The 22727-nt window shown below is 43.7% G+C and overlaps 1 protein-coding gene across 3 annotated transcripts in view; it reads left to right on the top strand.

The window, feature by feature from the left end:
* mtmr2 (myotubularin related protein 2) overlaps positions 1-22727 on the top strand; it is a 95305-nt gene that overhangs the window by 18129 nt on the left and 54449 nt on the right. For all 3 annotated transcript variants that reach the window (XM_038817761.1, XM_038817759.1, XM_038817760.1), the window contains exons 4-5: positions 12871-12965; positions 20524-20634. In XM_038817761.1, the coding sequence (XP_038673689.1) occupies positions 12871-12965; positions 20524-20634 (206 nt within the window). The remainder of the gene's footprint in view (positions 1-12870; positions 12966-20523; positions 20635-22727) is intronic.

Below are 22727 nucleotides of genomic sequence, written 5' to 3'. Positions count from 1 at the left end.
GTTAAGAATAAAAAAGCAAGATAGATGAGGAACCAAAGGACTACGCAAACCCGGGGGGTGGGGGGGCGTGCAAGGCGGAAGGAAGATGGGGAAACTATAAAAGAAGAGAAGAGGAGGGAGCTTTCCCTGAAAATAAAACCAAAACACAGCTGAAGACAAAGGGGAGTAAGGGGGGGGGGGGGGGGGGGGGGGTAGTGGGGAGGGACTATAGACCGATCCAGAGGGTGGCAAAATGTAAAATGTATACAAGGTCAATTAGATGAAAGACAAAATAAAACCCTCTGTACAATGAATTAACGCAGGTAAGAAAAATGTGATGTGTATATATACAATTATTTATAAATATGAGAATTGCCAATAAAAAGATGTGATCTTAAATCATAAATTTCAGAAAAGATTGATGTTTGATGTTTGGGACACCGTTTCTCAACACAAGTCCTGAATCATTTTTGTAAAACTTATCTAACTCTGATTCACAATATTTAAAGATGATGCACCCTATAAAATAAAGGGAATGTTTAGCTTTTCAGTCCTCCATGCCTTTCACAAATATTTATTTTTATAAACTGGTAAATGGTGGCACAGTTGTTAGTTGCTGGGCTAGAGGCCTTAACTAATGACTTCGGACATTAGTACAAATCCCACCATGGAAGTTGGTAAAATTAATTCGGTAAAATCTGGAATTAAAAACTCGTCTTAATAATGGTGACCATGAAACTATCAGAATGAAATAAAAACCCATTTGGTCCACTAATGCCCTTTCTAGAAGTAAATTGTTGCCGTTAACTGATCTGATAGGTGGCTTGACACCCATATGTGATTGGCTCTTAACCACCCTCTGGACCATTTTGTTGTATTCCAGAAAGTGGTATATCGCTACTTTTTCCGGGGTAATTAGAGATGGTTAATAAATGCTGGTCTTGCCAGTGACACCCACATCCTGTGAATGAACAAAATACAATCATTTATTTGCTGATCACGTTAGTGAGTGTAGTGGGTGTTGTAACAGTGAATAGAAATTGATAACTTGAATAGAAACATAGAAAATAGAAGCAGGAGGAGGCCATTCAGCCCTTCGAGGTTGCCCCACCATTCATTATGATCATGGCTATTCGTATAACTCAATAGCCTAATCTCGCCTGCCCCCCCCCCCCCCCCCAACCATCCTTTGACCCCCTTTGCCCTAAGTGCTATATCTAACTGTGTCTTGAAAACATGCAATGTTTTGGCCTCAACTACTTCCTGTGGTCACAAATTCTACAAGTCGACCACTCTCTGGGTGAAGAAATTTCTCCTTATCTATGTCCTAAATAGTCTACCCCATATCTTCAAACTGTGGCCCCTGGTTCTGGATGCACCCACCATTGGGAGCATCCTTCCTGAATCTACCCTGTCTAGCCCTGTTAGAATTTTATATGCTTCTATGAGATGCCCTTTCATTCTCCTGAACCCCAGCAAAAACAATCCTAACCGATTCATTCTCTCCTCCACACGTCAGTCCCGCCATCCCAGGAATCAGTCTGGTAAACCTTTGCTACACTCGGCAAGAACAAATGGATGCCAGCAGTAAACTATGCTTGCAATATCTTATAAAACAATCTCTGACACACCGTTGACACACGCGTAACAGGAGCAAAATTTAGAAATGTAGGAGTCATACTGGTGAAATGTTTGTCTTAATGTTAATTCAGATGATGAGATGTAATAGATATGGGGCGCAAGTTGTGCAGTTGGTTAAACTCTGGCTGTTCACCTTTGAAACCTGGATTCAGATCACGTCTGAACATACAGGTTGAAAGCCTTCGCTATCTCTTGTCTATAAGGTTCCTATGTAATAAAAACAAAAAGCTGGCAAAACCCATCAGAATTCTGATGAAACGTCATATTGGACTTGAAAAGTTAACTCTGTTTCTCTTTCCACAAATGTTGCTAGACCTACTGAGTTTTTCCAGCATTCGGTTTATATTTCAGTTCTCCAGCATCTGTAGTAGCTTACTTTTATTTCAGGTTCTTATGTAAAGTGAGTTTGGGCAGTTTCAATTCAGTTGTTTATAGGCATGAGCCTGCAGCACAATACTGTCATTAATTTCACACATAAGCAATCTGAACATGTGCAGTGCACCTGATTTCTCACGGTTTACATGTTCAAAGTAAAGAGATACAGAAACAGATGATAAAAGTTTCTACATGTATGTAAAAAGGAAGAGAGTAGCTAAAGGCAACATTGGTTCTTTAGGATTGGGGAATTAATAATGGGAAACTGAAAATGAGATAGTCTTTGAAAAAATATTTCACAGTTGACACTAAAACTATATCAATAATAGTAGAACATCGGGACAAAAGCGAGGGAGGAATGTATACCAATTATTATCGCTAAAGAAAAAGTATGGGTAAACTAATGGGTCTAATTGCTGACAAGCTCTCCTGCATCCTAGGGTCCAAACAAGCGGCTGTAGGGATAGCAGATTCATTGGTTGTAATCTTTCAAAATTCCCTAGATTGTAGCAAGGTTCCAGTGCATTGGAAAACAACTAATGTAATTCCACTATTCAAGAAAGGAGTGTGTTAGAAAACAGGAAACTTTAGGCCAGTTAGCCTCACGTCTGTCATTGGAATAATGCTGGCATTAATGAAGGAAGTCGGCGGCACGGTGGCACAGTTGTTAGCATTGTTCCTCACAGTGTCAGGGATCCGGGTTCAATTCTGGCCTTGGGTGACTCTGTGTGGAGTTTGCACTTTCTCCCCAAGTCTGCATGGGTTTTCTCCGGTTTCCTCCCACAGTCCAAAGAAGTGTAGGCTAGCTGGATTGGCCATGATAAAATTTCCCCTTTGTGTCCACGGATGTGCAGGTTAGGTGGAGTTACAGGGATCAGGTGGGGGAGTGGGGCATGAGGGTGCTCTTTCAGAGGGTTGGTGCAGACCCGATGGGCCAAATGGCTTCCTTCTGCACTGTAGGGATTCTATTATTCTACTCTATGAAATAGCAGGCAGAACATTTAGTCAACATGGTTTAATGGAAGGGAAATCATGTTTTTCAAATTCGTAAGTTACTTGAGGATGTAACAAGCTGGTTGGATAAAGGGGAACCAGTCGCTGTAGTGAATTTGAAATTTCAAAAGGCATTGGATAAGGTGCTAGATAAAAGGTTAGTTACTCATGACATTGGGGAGAATATATTAGCATGGGTAGAGAATTGGCTAACTAACAGAAAACAGTGAGTTGGAATAAATTAGTACTTTTCAAGTTGGCAAGCTTTCACCAGGGGGTGCCACAAGGCTCAATGATGTGGCCTCAACTATATACAATTTATTCTGTATTAATGACTTTGATGAAGGAACGGAGTGCATTAAAGCCATATTTGTTGTTATAAATGTAGATGAGAAAGCGAGTTGTGGGGAAGACATAACCTATAGGGAAGTAGATAAGTTGAGTGGGCAAAGAAATTAGCAGTACAATGTGGGAACTGGGAGGTTATCCACTTCGGTAGGAAGAATAGAAAGCAAAATATTATTTAAATTGAGACTAGAACATCAGTATAGAGGGATCCGTGTGTTTAATACATGAATCAGAAGTCTGCATGCATATGTATTGAGTATTAAAGAAGACAAATTGAATATTTTCCTTTATTTCAAGGGGGTGGAGTATAAAAATAGAGTAGTCTTGCTAAACTGATGCAGGACATTGGTGAGACCATATCTAGAGTTCTATGGACAGTTTTGGTCTCCTTTTTTAAGGAGGCTTTTATGTGTACTGGAAGCAGTTCATTGAAAGTTCACTAGATTGCTTCTTGGGATGAAGGGATTGACTATGAGCAAAGGTGGAGTGATTGGGCCTATGCTCATTGGAGTTTAGAAGAGCGAGAGGTAATCTTATGGAAACTTACAGATTCTGAGATGAATTGGCAAGTTTGGTGTTGAGACAATGTTCCCTCATCGGGGAATCTATAACTCGGGGGCATGATTTCAGGATAAGGGGTCTCCCGTTAAGAGATGGAGATGGGGAGGAATTTATTTTCTTGAGGGTTAAAAAATCTTTGCAATTCTCTATGCGGAGAGCTGTGTAGGCTGAGTCATTGAATATATCAAGACTGAGATAACCGGTTTTATAATTAGGGGAGTAGAGAATTATGTGGAACAGACAAAATAGTGGAATTGAGGCCAAGATCAGATCAATCATGATTTTACTGAATAGCCATGCAAGCTGAGGGTCAATGGTCTATTTCTGCTATTTCTTCTGTTCTTGTATTCTTAATGTTCAGCCAGTTCTACCAATGGAATATTTGTCTTTTGGTTTCAAGCAGTTTCTGCTTAGTTTTTCCAAATTATTTGTAGAAATGCTCAACGACAATTTTCAAAAGTAGAAGCAATGTTTGTGTTTTAGTGGTGGTAAAAGAAAGTGACAGTTTATGGAGTTTTGTTTTGTGTTATAAGAACTTCAGAAAATGGTTTTTGGTTGAGAAAGAGAAGCTGGAGAGAGAATTGAATCCAATGTTCAATCAAAACAAATTTTAAATTTTGAAACCAACTATGTATCTCACCTATATTTTGACAGTTAGAAAATCTAAAGTTTATACTTGCTGAAATCATTTTAATGAAGAGAAGTTGAATTTTGAAAGCCAGCAAAGACTCTTTGAGGGATGAGAAGGGCCAACAGATTTCTTTCCCTGAAGGACATTGGTGAACCAGATGAGTTTTTATGACAAGCGACAATGATTTCATGTGGGTTATTAGATTTTTAATTCCAGATAATTTATTGAGTTTAAATTAAATTCGAACCCAGGTGCCCAGATCATTACCCTGGGTCTCTGGGTTACCAGTCCAGTGACAATACCACTATACCACAGTCTCTCCTGCTTAATATTACCAAATTTTCCAATAATTATCGATTAATCCTGGTTAGATTTTTATCATATTTGATCACTGATTCATCAACCTGGCCACAAGGAGTTAATACATGGAATTTTCAAACACCTAAAGGTGTTTTAAATATGTTTCAATTCTGGCTTTGCTCTGCTAAAGGCATTATGACAGTTTCTGCCAACAGTGCACAAAGCAAAATGATGGAGAAGAAGGAAAACTATGAGCTTGAAGAAACAATGAAAACTGTTCTTGCTGGTTGGAAAGTCTTGGGTAGGGGGCATATTCTAAAAGTGAGAGCCAGATCTCTCGGGAGTGAAATCAGGAAACATTTCTACAAAGGGTGATAGCAGTTTGGAGCTCTTTTCCACAAGAGGCAATTGCTGCGAGATCGATTGTTAACTTTAAAATTGAGATTGAAAGATTTTGCTAAGTCACAAACAGTCATGGTTTAATTGACTGATGAACTGGCTCGAGGGGCTAAATGGCCTCCTCCTGTTCCTATCTTGGCTCACCTAAACCTGCTTCTCGTGAAAGTTACAATAATTCAACTTTCATTTGGTCCAGTACAATACAATTCCAACCTAATGTTCATGGAATAATATTGTTGTGTTTCAATTCTTGAATTGGTTTCACCGTTGTCTTTAGACTTTTAATTCCAGATTTTTTTTGTTTTGAATTGAATTGATATTTCACCATCTGCCATGGCAGGATTCAAACCCGCGTCCCCAGAGCATGACTCTGGGTCTCTGGATTACTAGTCCAGTAACAATACCATTACATTACTGCTTTTCCTTGTACAGGAAATAAATAGGTATTGAGTCAAGATTGGGGCATGGTAGTTGGGAAGCATCAGTGATTGGGGGATAGGTTGAGTATAGAGCCAATGAGGGCTACATTTCCTCCCTGTCCCTACATTAACTGCAACTTGCAACCATTGCTGCTGCTTTCCTTGACCTACAACTCATCATTTCCCATTCAAAAGAGAAAGTGAAAGAGTGGCAGAAAATTTAGAAGAATTTATAATATACAAGGTTGATACATAAGTATAATTTTTAATAAATCACTCCAAGAAGTATGCAAAAATGTAACATTTTAGTAAGATTTAAATTTTTGACAATTCTTTCCTGAAGGCAGTAACAATTGAAGATCATTTGTGCAAGTGCCTGCAGCTCTTGGGATCCTTGCCCAAATCGTTCATCTTGTCAACCCAGATATTAAATATTGGGTGGTAATTCACATTGTAGGCTAAATTATATCCATACCAATCATCTTTTCCCGAAGTCTGGATTATACCTTTGCACACAGAGGTCACTTGAGAAATTAGAAGAGGGATCCTTGGCTTATTTTATCCCCCTTACCTTTCTCAGACAAGGCAAGTTTAATAGTTTAATTGGATCACTTCAACTGCTGTGGTTCGAATCTGAGCGGGACGGTAAATGCCGGAAGCGGCCTCTACTGGGATCCCCGACGGCCACAACGTCTTGCGAGATCTAACCAGATCCTGTGTGATGTTGCAATCTGGTTCCTGCCCACAATGAGCGAGATCCAGTTTCACACAGTTAAGTAACTCACTTAACGGTGCTGACGCCAGATCTAATCGGCTCCCGGCATCTTTCACACAGTTCTAGACCAGTGGAATGGCATCTGGAGTGGGAGGTCTCTTGCCGTTGGAGGTCCCTGGGTAGTCATGTACGGGGCAGGCTGGCTTTCACCTACCACCTGGGCACCTTGACACTGCCATGCTGGCACCTTGGCATTGCTACCCTGGCACTGCCAAGGTGCCTCGGTGGCATTGGTAGGATGCTACCATGTGTGAAGGATGCTACCATGCCAAGGGCCATGCCCACAGACGGAGGGATGAGGGGGGTACGAAGGGTGGGGGGGTGGTAGAAGGCAGGTATGAAGGGGTCTCCAGTAGGTCTGAAGGTGGGGTTGATGTCCTGAAAGGGATGGGGGGGGGGGGTCCCATTCGGAGGTGTGGGAAGGACCCTCTAGCCCCATAGCGGGGTGTCCACACCTGGACGGGGTGGTTGTGAGGGACCCACAAGCTCACTTAGAGATAAAGACACCCTGTCAAAATGGTGACCCGATCTCTGAGGAGCAGGTCTGGCCAGCGAGAAAGAGAATAAAGATTTTTAAAAACACTATACAAATTGTTAACATGGCTTGGTGAATTGTTGATTTTGCTTGACAAATCTGTCAGAGTTCTTTTCAGGTAGAACTGAGTCAGTTACCAAGGGGTATTTGGTAAATGTAATATACTTTCGAGACATTAAAGTATTCAACATATTACTTTTGTAAATTACTTCAGATGCATCATACAGCGGCACAACACTAATTCGACGACAGGTTTTTCAAATGTTTGAAACGTAGTTAAGGGAGCAAGGAAAGAGATGTCCAGTGTGAACACCAGAATTGGTTAAATATAGATGAATAATTTGAGGAAAGGGAGTTAATAAAGCTTGTTATGTTTGCAGATTATATCAAACTTTGATAGGTAGTAAACAGTAGGAAGATGCTGATGATTAGTTTCAAGGTTCAGGAGGAAACGTTAAACATAGTTGAGTCCAAATTTTTGAAAATGAGGAAAAGAAACAAACTGTGAGAGAACTCTATAAATAAGAAATTACATAAGTGAGAAGTTATGATGGTTTTGGTGGAAAAGCCAAGTTGTGCCTCAAATGTTAAAGACAAGCTGGATTTTGGGATGTACAGCTTTTGTTGAAATAATTTTATACTTGGGTCTGATCATGCCAATCTGAGTGTTCTGAACACTTTGGGCACTGTACCACAGGAAACATTCTGGATTTGGTGAGGAAATCTGATCTTTTGAATCTAGTCCACATGGTTGGAAATGATCTTCTCGACTCTAATACAGGGCTACATTCCTAAAGACATTGAATATGTGATAAGGGAATAGTGTAGATGGGCTTTAGAGTGGTTTCACAGGTCGGCGCAACATCGAGGGCCGAAGGGCCTGTACTGCGCTCTAATGTTCTATGTTCTATTTTGGGGTAGAAGGCTGGGTTGTTTAGTTATGTGTGTCAGAGGGCAGCACGGCGCTGAGGACCCGGGTTCAAATCCCGGCCCTGGGTCACTGTCCGCGTGGAGTTTGCACATTCTCCCCGTGCCTGCGTGGGTTTCGCCCCCACAACCCAAAGATGTGCAGGTTGGGTGAATTGGCCACGCTAAATTGCCCCTTAATTGAAAAAATAATTGGGTACTCTAAATTTATTTTTAAGAAAGTGTGTCAGGTAATATGTTATGGATAACTTACTTAAACATCTTTGAGGATTGGAAAGGATGTTCCAAAGATTTTTGTCACACATTATTTTCATTCTTCCTCATTAATGCTCATTCATGCAAATGACTGAACAACCACTGAAAGAGAATGTAATACTTGAAAAGGAATCGAAAGCAGCTTATACAGATGGATCATTTGATCATAAAATTGAGGACATGATTGGAACACTTAGTTTGAAGCAATGTTGTGCGGTAAAATATTGTCCTCCCTGTAACATTGTTTGTGATTGTAATTTGAAATTTGTCAGCATGGTGTCAGAATAATTAATTCTGTGGCTGCTTTCACCAGCTATTAGCAAATTTGTAATTTGAATTATATATACTTCAATATATATATAGTTTGTGATGTTGCTTTGTTGTGTATTATGCAAAGTGTGATGAATATAGTAAATTTTAATATATATTATATTCTGTGTCAGTGCAGTAATGTTATTAAAGGAACTTCGGTTAAAGGATCTAGATTATGGGCACAATTTAACTAAAATGTTTTTAAGTGCGGTAGCGAGCAGGCATTGCGTGAACGTCCCAACGCCCGGCTAGACTGTCACTGATATAAACCGTTAATTGGTCCACTTAACGAGGCCCCACGGGCTTCTTGCCGCAAATCATGGTCCTGCTGGCTGATTCGCCGGGTCCGTGCTCGCCAGCCCCCTGCCAACAATGAAGAGCAGCACTTAAACCAATCCTGCACAGCCAACCCCACTCAACTCGCAGCCATGCCACCGAGAAGACCAGCCCTACGATTCGGTGATGCCGGTCTGGGCAGACTACTGGAAGCAGAAGAGGTCAGATGGGATGCTCTGTTCCCTTGAGGATCAGCCACAGGGCAGCCCTGGCCACCTGGGAGACAGTGGCTGCAGCAGTCAGCTTGGGGAGCATGACCAGGAGGTCAGGCACCCGAGCCGCAAGATGGCCAATGACTGGGTCGCTTGGGTGATTCCCCCCCCCAAAGCTATCATCCCCACTCTCCACTAGTGCAGAGACACACACCTCGTTGGGTGAAAGTAGTGGACAGGCTTCTGGGGCACAGTCCAGTGAGCAGTCTGTAGCCGTGTGCAAGAATCCCAGAGGCTACGGGTGCACGAGATATCACCAGCAATGCGTGGCACCGCGTCCAACCACTGCTAGGGTGGCAACTGCAGTAGAGAGCCCTGGTGCCCGATGTCGGCAGCATGATGGAGGTGTCCAGCGCTGTGTTAGTCGATGATGACCATGGCTGAGACCCTCGACAGCATGTCCAGTCGTTTGGGGATCATCACACAGTACGGGTGGACCTGATGAGGTGCTTCGGAGCATGTTCCCAGTCTCAGGGTGGGCCATAGCTGAAGCACCGCAGAGCAGTCCCGTTGCTGGGGGTCAGTTCCTCAGTGCAGGTAGGCATGTCCTAGTCACTGAGGAGCATTGCCAAGGGTGTCTACATAATGCTGCGGACATTAATGAGCCACCAGGACTGGCAGAGCCAGATGATGCAGGGGCAGCTGGCGGCTCGATTCAGCTACTGCTCCATCGCCAAGGTGAACCCTAGGGCCCTATAGGCACCGACTAGGAGGACGGGGGTGCTGATATCAACCAGAGCCATCCTACGATGGGGCATGTGCTGCCGGCAAATGCGCTGGGGCTCTCTCACTCCAGGTGACACCCACGGGGCATCGAAGGACTACCGGACACGGGTACGCAGCAGGTTCTGCATCCACCTATGATGGCATCTTGGTGACCGAGACACAGCCGGTGCTAGAGCACTGCATTCTAAGTACGTCAAGGATCACTGAGAGGGCACGGGGGGGGGGGGGGGGGGGGTTGTCTGGGAGTGGTGGGCAGAGTGGACCGGTGCCCCCGACTGTGGACGATTTTGACTGTGCCGAACACCAGTCCCATCACCTTGGAGTGATGTTATACAGACGCGGGGTTGGGGTGGAATGGTGAAGGGGGGAGAAGGGGAACAACGTGTGAGGCCAGTCTATGTGAAGATGAGGCTCCTCCTGGCCCTGTGGGCTTGCCAGACCCGCGCCACTATCACCTCTCTCCATTTTCCAGCTGGTCCTGCGGGCCCTCTCTGGGCGTGTTCTCCAGCCCTCCTGTCATGGCGCCTCCTCCTCGTCTTCCCCAGGGTGTGGCCACCATATTCCTCCACCTCAAGCACATCGCCCTGCTGCCTGTGTCAGGTTGTGAAGGACATAGACCACCATAAAGCGGGGTTGACCTGCAGTGCACCACAAGAGTGGTCGAGACATCGGAACCGCATTTTGAGGAGTTTGATGCACCGCTAAATGACAGACCGGGTGGCCGCATGCACCTCATTGTAACAGACCTCTGCATCGGTCACCAGCCTCCATACCGGCCTCCATACCGGCCTCCATACTGGCATCATTAGCCAGGACCTCAGCGGGTACCGTTATTCCCCCAGAGCCAACCGGCCATCCTGGGTGGTCCTCGAAGAGGTGGGGGAGTCTAAGTGTCCCAGGATGTAGCCACATGCACACTCCCTGGGAAGCATGCGCACACGGCATGATCTTCATGTGCGATCCTCGCACACGAGCTGGATGTTCAGGTTGTGGGAACCCCCTTCCTGTTTATGTTGGGCACTCCCGGTGCTTGCAAGGCGACATCCGTGCCAGACATTCCTCCTAGATCTGGGACATCCAGATGATGGTGGCGAATCCTGCTGCCCAGGCATCTTGCTGGGCCTGGTCCATGTCAAAGACTATGTCGCTTTCTGCCTGGGCAACAGAGCATCCGTGACTTCACAGGTGCATTTGTGGGCTGCAGTTTGTGCAATGCCGCACAAGTCCCCGTTCGAACCCTGGAATGATCCTGAGACATAGAAGTTCACGGCTGTGGTGATTTTTATGGCCACCTGGAGTGGGTATCCTCCTCCTCCACGTACTGCCTGTACGCAAGGACATGGCACAAGTGCCACACCATGCCCTTGTTGAGGTGGAGTCTCCTGCAGCACACACGGTCCATCATCTGTTCAAAAGAACTGCAATGCCTGTATATCGTGGGCCTTCCCCTCTGGGTCCTTTCCTGGCCTGATAGGCAGCCAGGTCCTCGGGGTGTGGGCAGAGCCCGACACATGGGCTGCTGCCTGGAGCCTCTTCCAACGCTGCTGCGACTGCCTTCTGCAGCTGGCCTGCCAGCAGTACCCCTAGGGTAAGTTCTGCAGGGTCCAAGATATCGTCCATCTCATGCAGTATCTGTAAGGGACTGGCAAGGTTGTGAGACTAAGAACCAGAAGTATCTCTCACCCCGGGAACCTCCAGTTCCATCCCCACCTGCCACGCAGCTGCAGACCCTGTATGGGGGGGACGAGTAAGGGCAGGAGAACCAATGGAAGGGGGGCTGGGGAAGGTGGCACTGACTATGTAAGCTATGTTGGCTGGGGTTTGTTACTGGGGGTTTGTTGGTTGTGTTGTTTTGTACGTGTTGAAATCTAATGTTTAAAATTGTTAAAATTATGAATGCTTTTCTGGAAGAAAAACTGCATTTACCAATTCCCAATTTGATATAGCCTTCAGTCGCATGGCCAGAGGCCTCTACGGTCAGTGGGAGTTATGGGTGGTTAGTGGGACAGGTGGCCTGGCGCTGGGGCTGCCCCTGAAATGGGACCACACAGTCTAAAGGTTGGCATGATGGACCCGTGGGCACTGAGACAACCATCTCCCTCCTCACCCCCCATGCCTAGCCCAAAGCCACCGACTTGAGCCCCCCCCCACTGCCCCCGGGCTCTTTGCCTGTGAGCGAAGGTGGCTACTCATCTCCTTGCATCCCCGCAGCGGCCTTCTGCCAGCTTCATGTTTTTAAAAAGGAGTACTAATTGCCACCCGTGAGACCACTTGCTGGGGAAGTCGTTAGATAGGGGGTCGTTTCCGTTAATTGTATGGAGATTGGGCGTAAGTGGTGAGGTATTGGTTTCTTGCGGGAATCCGATTTCGCCAACGGGAGCGGACGGGATAGATAGCAAACGATCGGCGCCCGGCGTGGTTCTTGTTTTTTTTTGCCTCTCCCGCAATTTAACGGCCTTGTCGCGCTCTCGCTTAAGTGTAAGTGTGGCCATTAAATCACGCTCTATATGTCTGCTAAAGCTGTGATTATGGGGTGAACCAACTAGGCAGGCTGTGATGTCACTCATGGGATGGTCTCAGTCTGTTTTTTAGTTTCATTTTCACACCTGCCTTGTGTTTCTGTTTTTAGTTTCATTTTAGAGTTTGCTCTGGGTTCGAGGAAAGGAGTTGTGTTCTCGACTGACTTCTGAAAGCTTCTATCCAAGGACTTTGTGAATAAATCTGTAAGCCGCATAAGTGTTGATGTTATTAATAAGGGCATTGGACCTGAAGGTGGATGTTGCTGTAATGAAATTTATAAGTAGATTGGAAAGTATGCTCAAAGACCATTTTTTTGAAAGAAGTGTTTAACTGTTAATTGAAAAATTGATTTTCCATGCATGTTAATAGGATTAATCCTGTGTTAATAAAGTTTGTTTTAATACAAAAAAATCCCTTTTTTTTTACTGGAATCAGTTCTGCGGTGAAGTATTATTTCCTCGCAGTTTACAAATTGAAAGAATTGTTGCTCCTTCTCATTCGGTTTCCTAATATAAATTGAGGGTCTGGTCTGGTACCATAACAATAGTTAAAAAGTAATCTGCTTTCAATGTAGTTAAATTTGCAAGCAATTTTTTAACAATCACCCACTTATTTTGTCTTCACAGCCAAGGATGTTACTTACATTTGCCCTTTCACTGGCACCGTAAGAGGAACACTGACTGTTACAAGTTACAGACTCTATTTCAAAAGATTAGAACCGGTAATATGTTAAAAATGTTACATAAGCTGGGAATAGTCAGTATTTCGTTCCAGTTTTTTTTAACTCTGGGCATTTTCACTTTTTACAAAGGCTAAAACTGGGTGGAAAAATACAATAGTAGAAAATAAAATGTGGAAGAGGAAATTTATTTTTTTGTCACAGTAGGACTTCTGTTAATGTGCAGAAATTGAATGGCCCCTTTGTTATATAATGAAAGCTGATGAATCAGTGTGATAAAATTCCTTTGGGTCTTCATCATGACTTGTGTGTACTAGAGCTTTCCATTATCTCTTCCGATATTCTGACATAGTAATACAGCGAAGAGTTCCCAGTAATTGGAACCAGGCTAATGTGGTGCCTGCTCTCAAAAAAGTGGCAAGCTAATGCATGACATCTACGAGTTATTAGGTCTTGCCCATACTGGTAAATAATGATTATATTGTCAGGAATAAACTTTGGGATTACCTGCCAATACCCCAGTAAAGTTATTTCAGAAGGGGAATGTTCTACCTGATCAATCTTCCTGTTTTCTTTTGAGGAAGTGGCATTACAAATGAACTGTGGTAATTCCTATGAATATTTACATAGAATTTACAGTGCAGAAGGAGGCCATTCGGCCCATCGAGTTGCACCGGCTCTTGGAAAGAGCATCCTACCCAAGGTCAACACCTCCACCCTATCCCCATAACCCAGTATCCCCACCCAACACTAAGGGCAATTTTGGACGCTAAAAGCAATTTAGCATGGCCAATCCACCTAACCTGCACATCTTTGGACTGTGGGAGGAAACCGGAGTACCCGGAGGAAACCACTGCAAGTTTGGTACAAGATTCAGGCTGGAGCTAGTGTATTGTGAATGGTTTAAAAGGACAGCCACCGAGATGAAACTAACTTTTTTGTCACCGATCTTTCAGCAACGTATGCAATTTAAAGTAGCAATAATAGACTATTCTTTACTGTAATGTGGGTATACATCTGAAATTGGGAAACAACTATTTTCTCAGAACTTGGTATTCAACCTTGTGTGTTAACAGGTTTAGAAGAAACTGAGCTGCTTACTTGCCCATCCACAGCTGATGAGCCTTAACAGGTTTTATTAACCTTTATCCTAATCGTAGAATGATTCCAGCACAGAATAAGGCCAAAAGGTCTGTCATGTCCGTGCTGGCTCTTTGCTAGAGCACTCAGCTCTAGTCTAGGTCTTTAATGTATGTTTCAAGAAAAGTAGTACTTTCTATTACCAAACTCTGGAGAAACCCCACTATATACTTCCCTTAGTCTGAAAAACATCTGTTGGTCAATATCTCTGTTCCTGTGACTCAAATCAGCTTTGGTCCATGCTGTCACTTGCCCCCTTTATTCCCTAGGCTTCAGCTTTGTGGCAAGTCTATTATGTGGCACTTTATCAAATACTTTTTGAAAAGTCCATATTTACGTCTCAAGCCCCCTCTCTGTTGCCTCATCAAAATCTTATTTGCGAAGCCACGATTTGCCCTCTACAAATTTGTGCTGGCTTCCCTTCATGAATTGTCCGAGTGATTGTTAATTTTGTTCCCTGGTTATCATTTCTAAAGCTAGTCTATATCTGCAGGGCTTCATCTTTGCATCCTTTTTTGAACAAAAGTATAACATTTGTTAATTCTCCAGTTCTCTGGCATCATCCTTGTTTCTAAGGAGAGTTGGGAGATTATGATCCAGTACCTCCGCAATTTTCACCCTAACTTCTTTCCAGCATCTTTGATATATCCTGTCCATTCTTGGGAGGACATAATAATTTCATGAATGGCTGGCACGGCAGCAACAGTTTGATTCCCGGCTTGTGTCTCTCCATGATTTTCCGCCTCCACTGGGGAGAATTTTGGCAGGGAAGTTCACTTGTGCTTTTAAAAATCATGAAGCAGGCACCTTGGCTGATGAGGGAGAGAGGGGTACAGAAGTGTGTCCAACATCGCCATAGTTGCTAACACGGTAGCATAGAGGTTAGCACTCTTACTTCACAGCGCCAGGGACCCAGGTTATTTCCCGGCTTGGGTCACTATGCGGAGTCAGCACATTCTCCCTGTATCTGAGTGGGTTTCCTCCGCGTGCTCCGGTTTCCTCCCACAAGTCCCAAACAATGTGTTGTTAAGTAAATTGGACATTCTGAATTCTCCCTCTGTGAACCTGAACAGATGCCATAGTGTGGTGACGAGGGGATTTTCACAGTAACTTAATTGCATTGTTTATGTAAGCCTACTTGTGACACTAATAACGATTATTATTATTATTGTGGAAAAGTCCAAGGATAACAGTCTGTATGTTTGAGAATGTGTTACCCTGAAGCTAATTTGTTGTAAAATGATCCTGAACATAGTTTCTAAAAATCCAATCTAATGGCAGTGTTATGAATAACCTCTGAAATATATTTATCAGAATGGCACAACAATGCTACATTGTTGTAGCCATTCTGGAGCATTGATCGCTGGCAGTTTGGGTGAGCAAGGGAGTGTAATTAATCTCTTCATAAAAAAATCAAATCTTTGTTTGTATTGAGCATTTAACTGAAATTTGCTGTCTAATTTTAAAATTTCCCAACTATAAGCAAGGTTTTCAGGACTCCACTGCAAGAGGAGTTGAAGTTAGCTAATTAAAGAAAGCAGCTTAAACCAGTTTTTCTGTAACTGGGCCGGCTAACTACTTGATCTCAGCAGGGTATATAAGCAGCCACTTCAGCGCAACTTTGAACATAGTGCTGAGAGTTGGGTGTTTAGAGAGTTAGGGGAGGATGGGAAACAAGTGCTCCTTTGCTTTAGCGTTTTCTAACTTTTCCACCCTTTAGGAATTGATTCTTGCTTGATTACAGTGGTAAAGCTAACTGATGAGTATCTGGTAGATGGTTAAGGTGAATTCTCTTCCTACGGTTTAAGAATAATACAAACTGGTGCTTCCATTAATAAAATGCACTAAAAAAATCAAATAAATAAGTGAATCACTATAATTAAGTAGTTAATTAAAACATATAAGAATAGCAGGACCGGTGATGTGTCCACTGGCTGCAGCATGTTGGAACTTCTGGATGCCAGTGCCAGGGCAAGCACATTTGCAGCAAGTGTTTGCGGCTCAAGGAGCTGCAGCTCAGAGCCATTAAACTGGAGGCTGATCTGCAGACACTGCAATGCATCAGAGAAAGTTACCTGGCTGCTTTGTACCCAGAGGCAGTCATACCACTTAGGATAGGGTCTTCTGATTTGGTCATTGGTCAGGGACAGCATGGTGTGACTGCAACTCAGGCAGGTAAGGGGACCCAGACGGCACGGTTGCAGGAGCCTCAGGCTTTGCAATTGTCCAACAGGTTTGAGGTGTTCTCAGCTTATTTGGATGAGAGTGGGGGTGGTTGCAGGATGGATAAACAAACTGACTGTGATACAGAAAGGGATTCAGGTAGGGGGAACAAAAAGGAACAGGTGTTGTGGGTTTATGCAGGTCCCAATGACTTGATAGATCTAGGAAAGATGTTCTACACAGTTCATTGGAGGAACTGGGCACTGAATTAAAAAGTAGAACTTCAAAGGTAATGATCTCTGGGTCATCACCTGAGCCACTAGCAAGTTGGCAGAGGATAAATAAAATTAGCAAAATTAAAGCGTGGCTCAAAGACTGGTGTGGGAGGAGTGGGTTCTTTTTGTGGGGCACAGGCACGAATATGAGGGAAAGTGGAACCTGTACCGTTGGAATGATCTACACCTGAACCTCTTTACCTTTTCTACCTTCCTGGCCATCCTAAGTCATGTACCCTTCAATATTCAGGGTCAAATTCATCTGTAGTCATGCCTCTGTAATGGCTATTTATCCTCTGCCAACTTGCTAGTGGCTCAGGTGATGACCCAGAGATCATTACCTTTGAAGTTCTACTTTTTAATTCAGTGTGATGGAACTGATGTTCTAGTGAGCTCATAAATAGGGAGGTAGACAGCGTTTTAACCTAAATAATGGAAGTTCAAGGGATCAAATTTGGGAAGATGCAAACCAAAGAGTAGAAACAAGGCCAGAGAGAAAGGTATTAATATCGGAAATGATAAACAGCATGACAGGTAGGGATAGAGAGTACAGATTGAAGAAAGCAAAAAGTTAGGAGGTCACAAAATAATAAAAGGGCAAAACTAAAGGCTCTGTATCTGAATGCACGTAGCATTGAAACACAATAGTTGAACTGATAGTGCATATAGTACAATCTGATAGCCATTACAGAGGCATGACTACAAGATGACTTTGACCCTGAATATTGAAGGGTACATGACTTAGGATGGCCAGGAAGGTAGAAAAGGTAAAGAGGTGGCACTGCTATTTAATTATGGTATTAGTGCAGTAGAGAGGGATGACACAAGTTCAGGAAATCAGGATGCGGAGGAGCTGTAGGTTGAGATGAGAAATGATCTAGGTTTTTGTCAGAAAGGTACAACAATAATCATGGGTGATTTTAATCTACATATAGACAAGAAAAATCAGATGGGCATAGGAAGCCTAGATGAGTCCAAACACATTCTGGAGCCAACCAGAGAACATGCTGTACTAGAACTGGTATTGTGCAACAAGATGGTATTAATTGATCAACTCATAGTGAAGGCACCCCTGGGTAGCAGTGACCATAATGTGATTGAATTTACATTCAGTTTGATGGAGAGAAGAATGGGTTCAACACTAGTATCTTAAACTTAAATAAGGGCACCCTTGTGGGAATGAAAGCAGAGCTAACTAAAGTGAACTGAGAAATGAGGTTAAGGGATAGGTGAATAGAGATGCAGGGGCAGACATATGAAGGAATGTTTCAAAATACATAGAATAGACACATTCCAACAAGAAAGAACAATTCCAGGGGAGGACCCACCATCCGTGATTAACTAAGAAAGATTAAAGATAGCCATCGAACTTAAAATATATATGATTGCGCAAAGACGGGAGGCAGGTCAGAAGATTGGGCAGAATATAAAGAATGACAAAGACTTACAAGGAGGGAAAAAATTGAGAATGGAAGAAAGCTAGCTAGATATATAAAGACAGATATTAGGAGTTTCTATCAATGCTTAAATAAGAAGAGTTAAGAAAGTGAGCATGAGTCCTACAGAAAGTAGGAGAATTGATGATGGAAAATAAGGCGATTACAGATGAATTGAACAGATGTTTTGCATCAGTTCTCACCATTGAAGATGTAAGTAGCATCCCTGTATTGAGTGTAAATCAGGAAATGGGAAGGAGAGAGGCACTCGAGAAAATTACAATCACAATGGAAGTGAGCAAATTGTTGGAATTGTGGCTGACAAGTGCTCGGGACCTGATGGACTCCACCCTAGGGCCTTTAAAGAAGTGGGAGTGAGATACAATCACTACAGTGCAGAAGGAGCTCATTCAGCCCATCGAGTCTGCATTGACTCTCTGAAAGAACACCAACTCCCCAGCCCCATCCCGCCCTATCCCTGTAACCTAAGCTGCACATCTGTGGACACTAAGAAGCAAGTTAGTACAGCCAATCCACCTAATCTGCACATCTTTGGACTGTGGGAGGAAAACCGCAGCACCCAGAGGAAGCCCACGCAGACATGGGGAGAACAGTCACCTATGCCTGGAATGAGGCAGGTCCCTGGCGCTGTGAGTCAGCAGTGCTGACCACTGTGCTGCCCTTAGTTGATGCACTGGTTTTAATTTTCCAAAATTCTCTAGATATGGGGACGGTTCCTTTGAATTGGAAAATAGCTAGCGTAATGCCTTTGTTCAAAAAGGGAAGGTGATGGCAGGAAACTATGTGCCGGTGAGCTTAACATCTGTCACAGGGAAAATGTTAGAAACTACTATTAAAGACATTATAGAAAGGCACTTCCAAATTTGATGGTAATCAAGTAGCATTAACATGATTTTATGAAGGGCAGCACGGTGGCACAGTGGTTAACACTGCTGCATCACGGCGCCGAGATCCCAGGTTCGATGTCGGCTCTGGGTCACTGTCCGTGTGGAGTTTACACATTCTCCCGTGTTTGCGTGGGGTTCGTCCCCACAACCCAAAGATGTGCAGGTAGGTGGATCGACCACTCTAAATTGCCCCTTAATTGGAAAAGATTAATTGGGTACTCTAAATTTATTTAAAAAAAACATGGTTTTGTGAGAGCAAATCATGTTTAACCAATTTATTGCCATTCTTTGAAGCAGTCCCGTGTTGTGGAAAAAGGGAAACCGGGAACCAGTGGATGTACATATATAGATTTCTAGAAGGCATTTCATAAAGAGCCACATCAAAGGTTATTGTGGAAAATAAAAGCTCACGATGTAGGCAGTAACATGTTGGCTAACAGGAAATCGAGGATAGCACTAAATGGATCTTTTTCTAGTTGGTGGGATATAACTCGTGGTGTGCCCTCATTTCTTTTTAACAATATATATATATAAATGACTTGGTTGAAGGGATTGTAGATATGGTTGCTAAATTTGCTGATACAAAGGTAAGAAAGTAGGTTGTGAAGAGGACATAAGGAGGCTACAGGGGACATAGTTTAAGTGAGTGGACAAATATTTAGAAAATGAAGTATAATGTGGGCAAAAGTGAAACTCCATTTTGGCAAGAAGAACAAAATGCATATTTAAATAGTGAGAGATTGCAGAGCTCTGAGGTTCAGAGAGATCTGGGTGTCCTAGTGTATGAATTGCAAAAGGCTAGTATGCAGGTACAGCAAGTAATTAGGAAAGCTAATAGAATGTTATCACTTATTGCAAGGGGAACTGAATATAAAAATGGAGAGGTTATACTTCAGTTATACAAGATGCTGGCGAGACCACATCTGGAATATTGTCAACCGTATTGGTTGTCTTATTTAAAGAAGAATGTAAATGCATAGAAGCAGTTCAGATAATGTCCATTCCTCATATTGGTTTGGCAAAGAAGTTACCTTATGAGGAAAGATTGGTCAGGCCTGGTTTGTATCTGCTTGAGTTTAGAAGAATAAGGGCGACTCGATAGAAACATATAAGATCCTGAGAGGTCTTGACAGAATCGATGTGGAGACAATGTTTCCTCTTGTGGAAGAATCTAGAACTAGGGGTTACCGTTTAGAAATAATGTTTCGCTCATTTGAGACCAAGATGAGAAGAAATATTTTCACTGAGGGTAGAGTCTTTGGAACTCCCTCCCTCAAGAGGCAGTGGGAGCAGAGTCTGAATATTTTGAAGGCAGAGGTAGATAGATCATTGATAACAAGAGGGTTACCGGGGGTAGGGGAAGGTTTCAGCCAAATCAGCTATGTTCTTATTGAAAGGTAGAGCAGGCTTGAAGGGCCGAGTGCCTACTCCCACTCCTCTTCCTGTTTTGTATGTTTGTTCGTATATCCGTATGCTACATTTAAATTCTTGAGTTATTTGCTCATCCCCAAGATGATAAAACAGTGTGGTGATTTCATACTCATATTGATAGTTTGTGTGTGATAATTTATTTAAACTTTGTCCTTTATACTGGATAGTATTTTTTATATTCATACTTTTTATTAAAGTTGAAGTGGCTTTGCTCAAGTACTTCTAACACTTTTTTGTAACTGTATAGGACCCTCCTTTTGTTCTTGATGTTCCTCTGGGTGTAATCAGCCGTGTTGAAAAGATTGGTGGGGCATCCAGTCGAGGGGAAAACTCTTATGGCCTTGAAATCTTCTGTAAGGTTGGTACTTATATTGACAATGTTGGTGAACTTACAACTTTTTTTTACGTTATCTGATTTGAATCATTGCTATTGTTTAGGTATTGTGCAATAATAATTGTTCCTTTAACATTTAATTTTAATGCTAGCACAGTGGTTAGCACTGTTGTTTCACAGTGCCCCACACTCAGATTCGATTCCCACTTGGGTCACTGTCTGTGCAGAGTCTGCACGTTCTCCACGTGGGTCTGCATGAGTTTCCTCCGGGTGCACCGGTTTCCTCCCCCCAAGTTCTGAAAGATGTGCTGTTAGGCGAATTGGACATTCTGAATTCTCCCTCAGTGTACCTGAACAGGTGCAGGAGTGTAACATTGCAGTGTTAATGAAAGCCTACTTATGACAATAATAAAGATCATTATTATTTTCCTTAAATCACTATGCAGTAACCTCAGCAGTGAGTATATTTAGTGCATAGTTCCTGGGCAGGATTCTCCATCCAGCGATGCTGGAATAACGAACTGCAATCAGGCGGAGCGTATACCGTCAGCCAAAAATAGAGGTCGGTGCTGGGCGCCCAACAGAATGCCATGCTCTGCCGCCTCGATAGCAGACTGTAACAGAGACCCTGTATGTCCACACGGCATCAACCTTAATATAGACCATGCCCACCAGGTTACCCGGGCGGCGTGATTCGCCACCATCGCTGGGATGCCCTAAGTCTAGGTGATGATTGGGACACAGTGAGGGGGTGCCCTTCACAAACCGGAAAGGATTCCACTCCCTCAATGTTCAGTTGGTGTGTTACCACCAGCTGCACATCAATAATAATAATCTTTATTGTCACAAGTAGGCTTACATTGCAATGAAGTTACTGTGAAAAGCCCCTAGTTGCCACATTCCGGCACCAGTTCAGATACACGGAGATTTCAGAATGTCCAAATTACCTAACACCGCATCATTCGGGACTTGTGGGAGGAAACTGGAGCACCCGGAGGAAACCCTCGCAGACATGGGGAGAACGTGCTGAGTCCACACAGACAGTGAACCAGCTGAGAATTGAACCTGGAGCCCTGGTGGTGTGAAGCCACAGTGCTGACCACTGTGCAACCGTGCACGTCTTCTCCTGATAACCAGGCAACGTGCACCGGTGTGCCCCCTGCTCCACCCCCCCAGCACACCACTTGCTCCCTCAGACAGAGGATCAAGGCAATTTGGCACGTCAGTAAACAGGTGCTTATTGTGATATGTGCAAGTATTGTGCACTAGCCCCTTTTGCTAATCTATGTCCTTCACCCGTGCCAACTTAACTGGTGTCTACCTTTCTGACCTTACATGCCCAAGAAAGAGCGCAGGGGGAGAGAGCACAGTTCGTTGGCTAAGCCTGTCCCACCCCTCCCCACCCAACGATCAGTCAGTGTGTGTCAATATCAGAGATTTCTGCCATGGTCTTCTTTATAAAATCCGTATCATCCCAGTTGGGCACGTAAAGTTTACCAATGCCCCATCTAGGACACTGCTAACCATGACGTACCATTCGCCTGGGTCCATGACCATCCTTATCACCATAAATACTATCTTCTTGCTAATTAGGATAGCTATCCCTCGGTCTTTGTCCCGTAACATGAATGGTACATCTGTTCTACCCAGTCCTTCCTTGCCCTTGCTGTTGGTCCTTCTCCCTCGGGTGCATCTCTTGAAGGAAGACTATGTCAGCTTTCAAACAAACTTTTCAAATAGGCAAAGACTCTGGATCTTTTCATTAGGTCGTTAAATCCCCTAACGTTCCCGGTGATAATCCTGGTGGGGGGTTTTGTCCCCCTCTTCCTGCGAGATCAATCGTACTTATCTGGGGTGGCGGAGTTAAAAGGTAAGTGGGAGGAGGAACTGGGGGAGGAGATTGATGAGGGTACGTGGGCGGCTGCCTTGGGAAGAGTAAATTCTTCATCCTCTTGTGCTAGGCTCAACCTTAAACAAGTTAAGGTGCTGCACAGGGTGCATATGACTGGGGCAAGGCTGAGCTGGTTCTTTGGGAGTGAGGATAGATGTGCGAGGTGTTCGGGGGTCCAGCAAACCATACCCACATGTTCTGGGCATGTCCAGCGTTAGAGGAGTTC

This window comes from Scyliorhinus canicula, chromosome 14, assembly GCF_902713615.1.
Source record: "Scyliorhinus canicula chromosome 14, sScyCan1.1, whole genome shotgun sequence".
NCBI lineage: Eukaryota > Metazoa > Chordata > Chondrichthyes > Carcharhiniformes > Scyliorhinidae > Scyliorhinus > Scyliorhinus canicula.
Note: the sequence above shows the minus strand (reverse complement) of the source record. Positions and strands in the feature narration are given on the sequence as shown.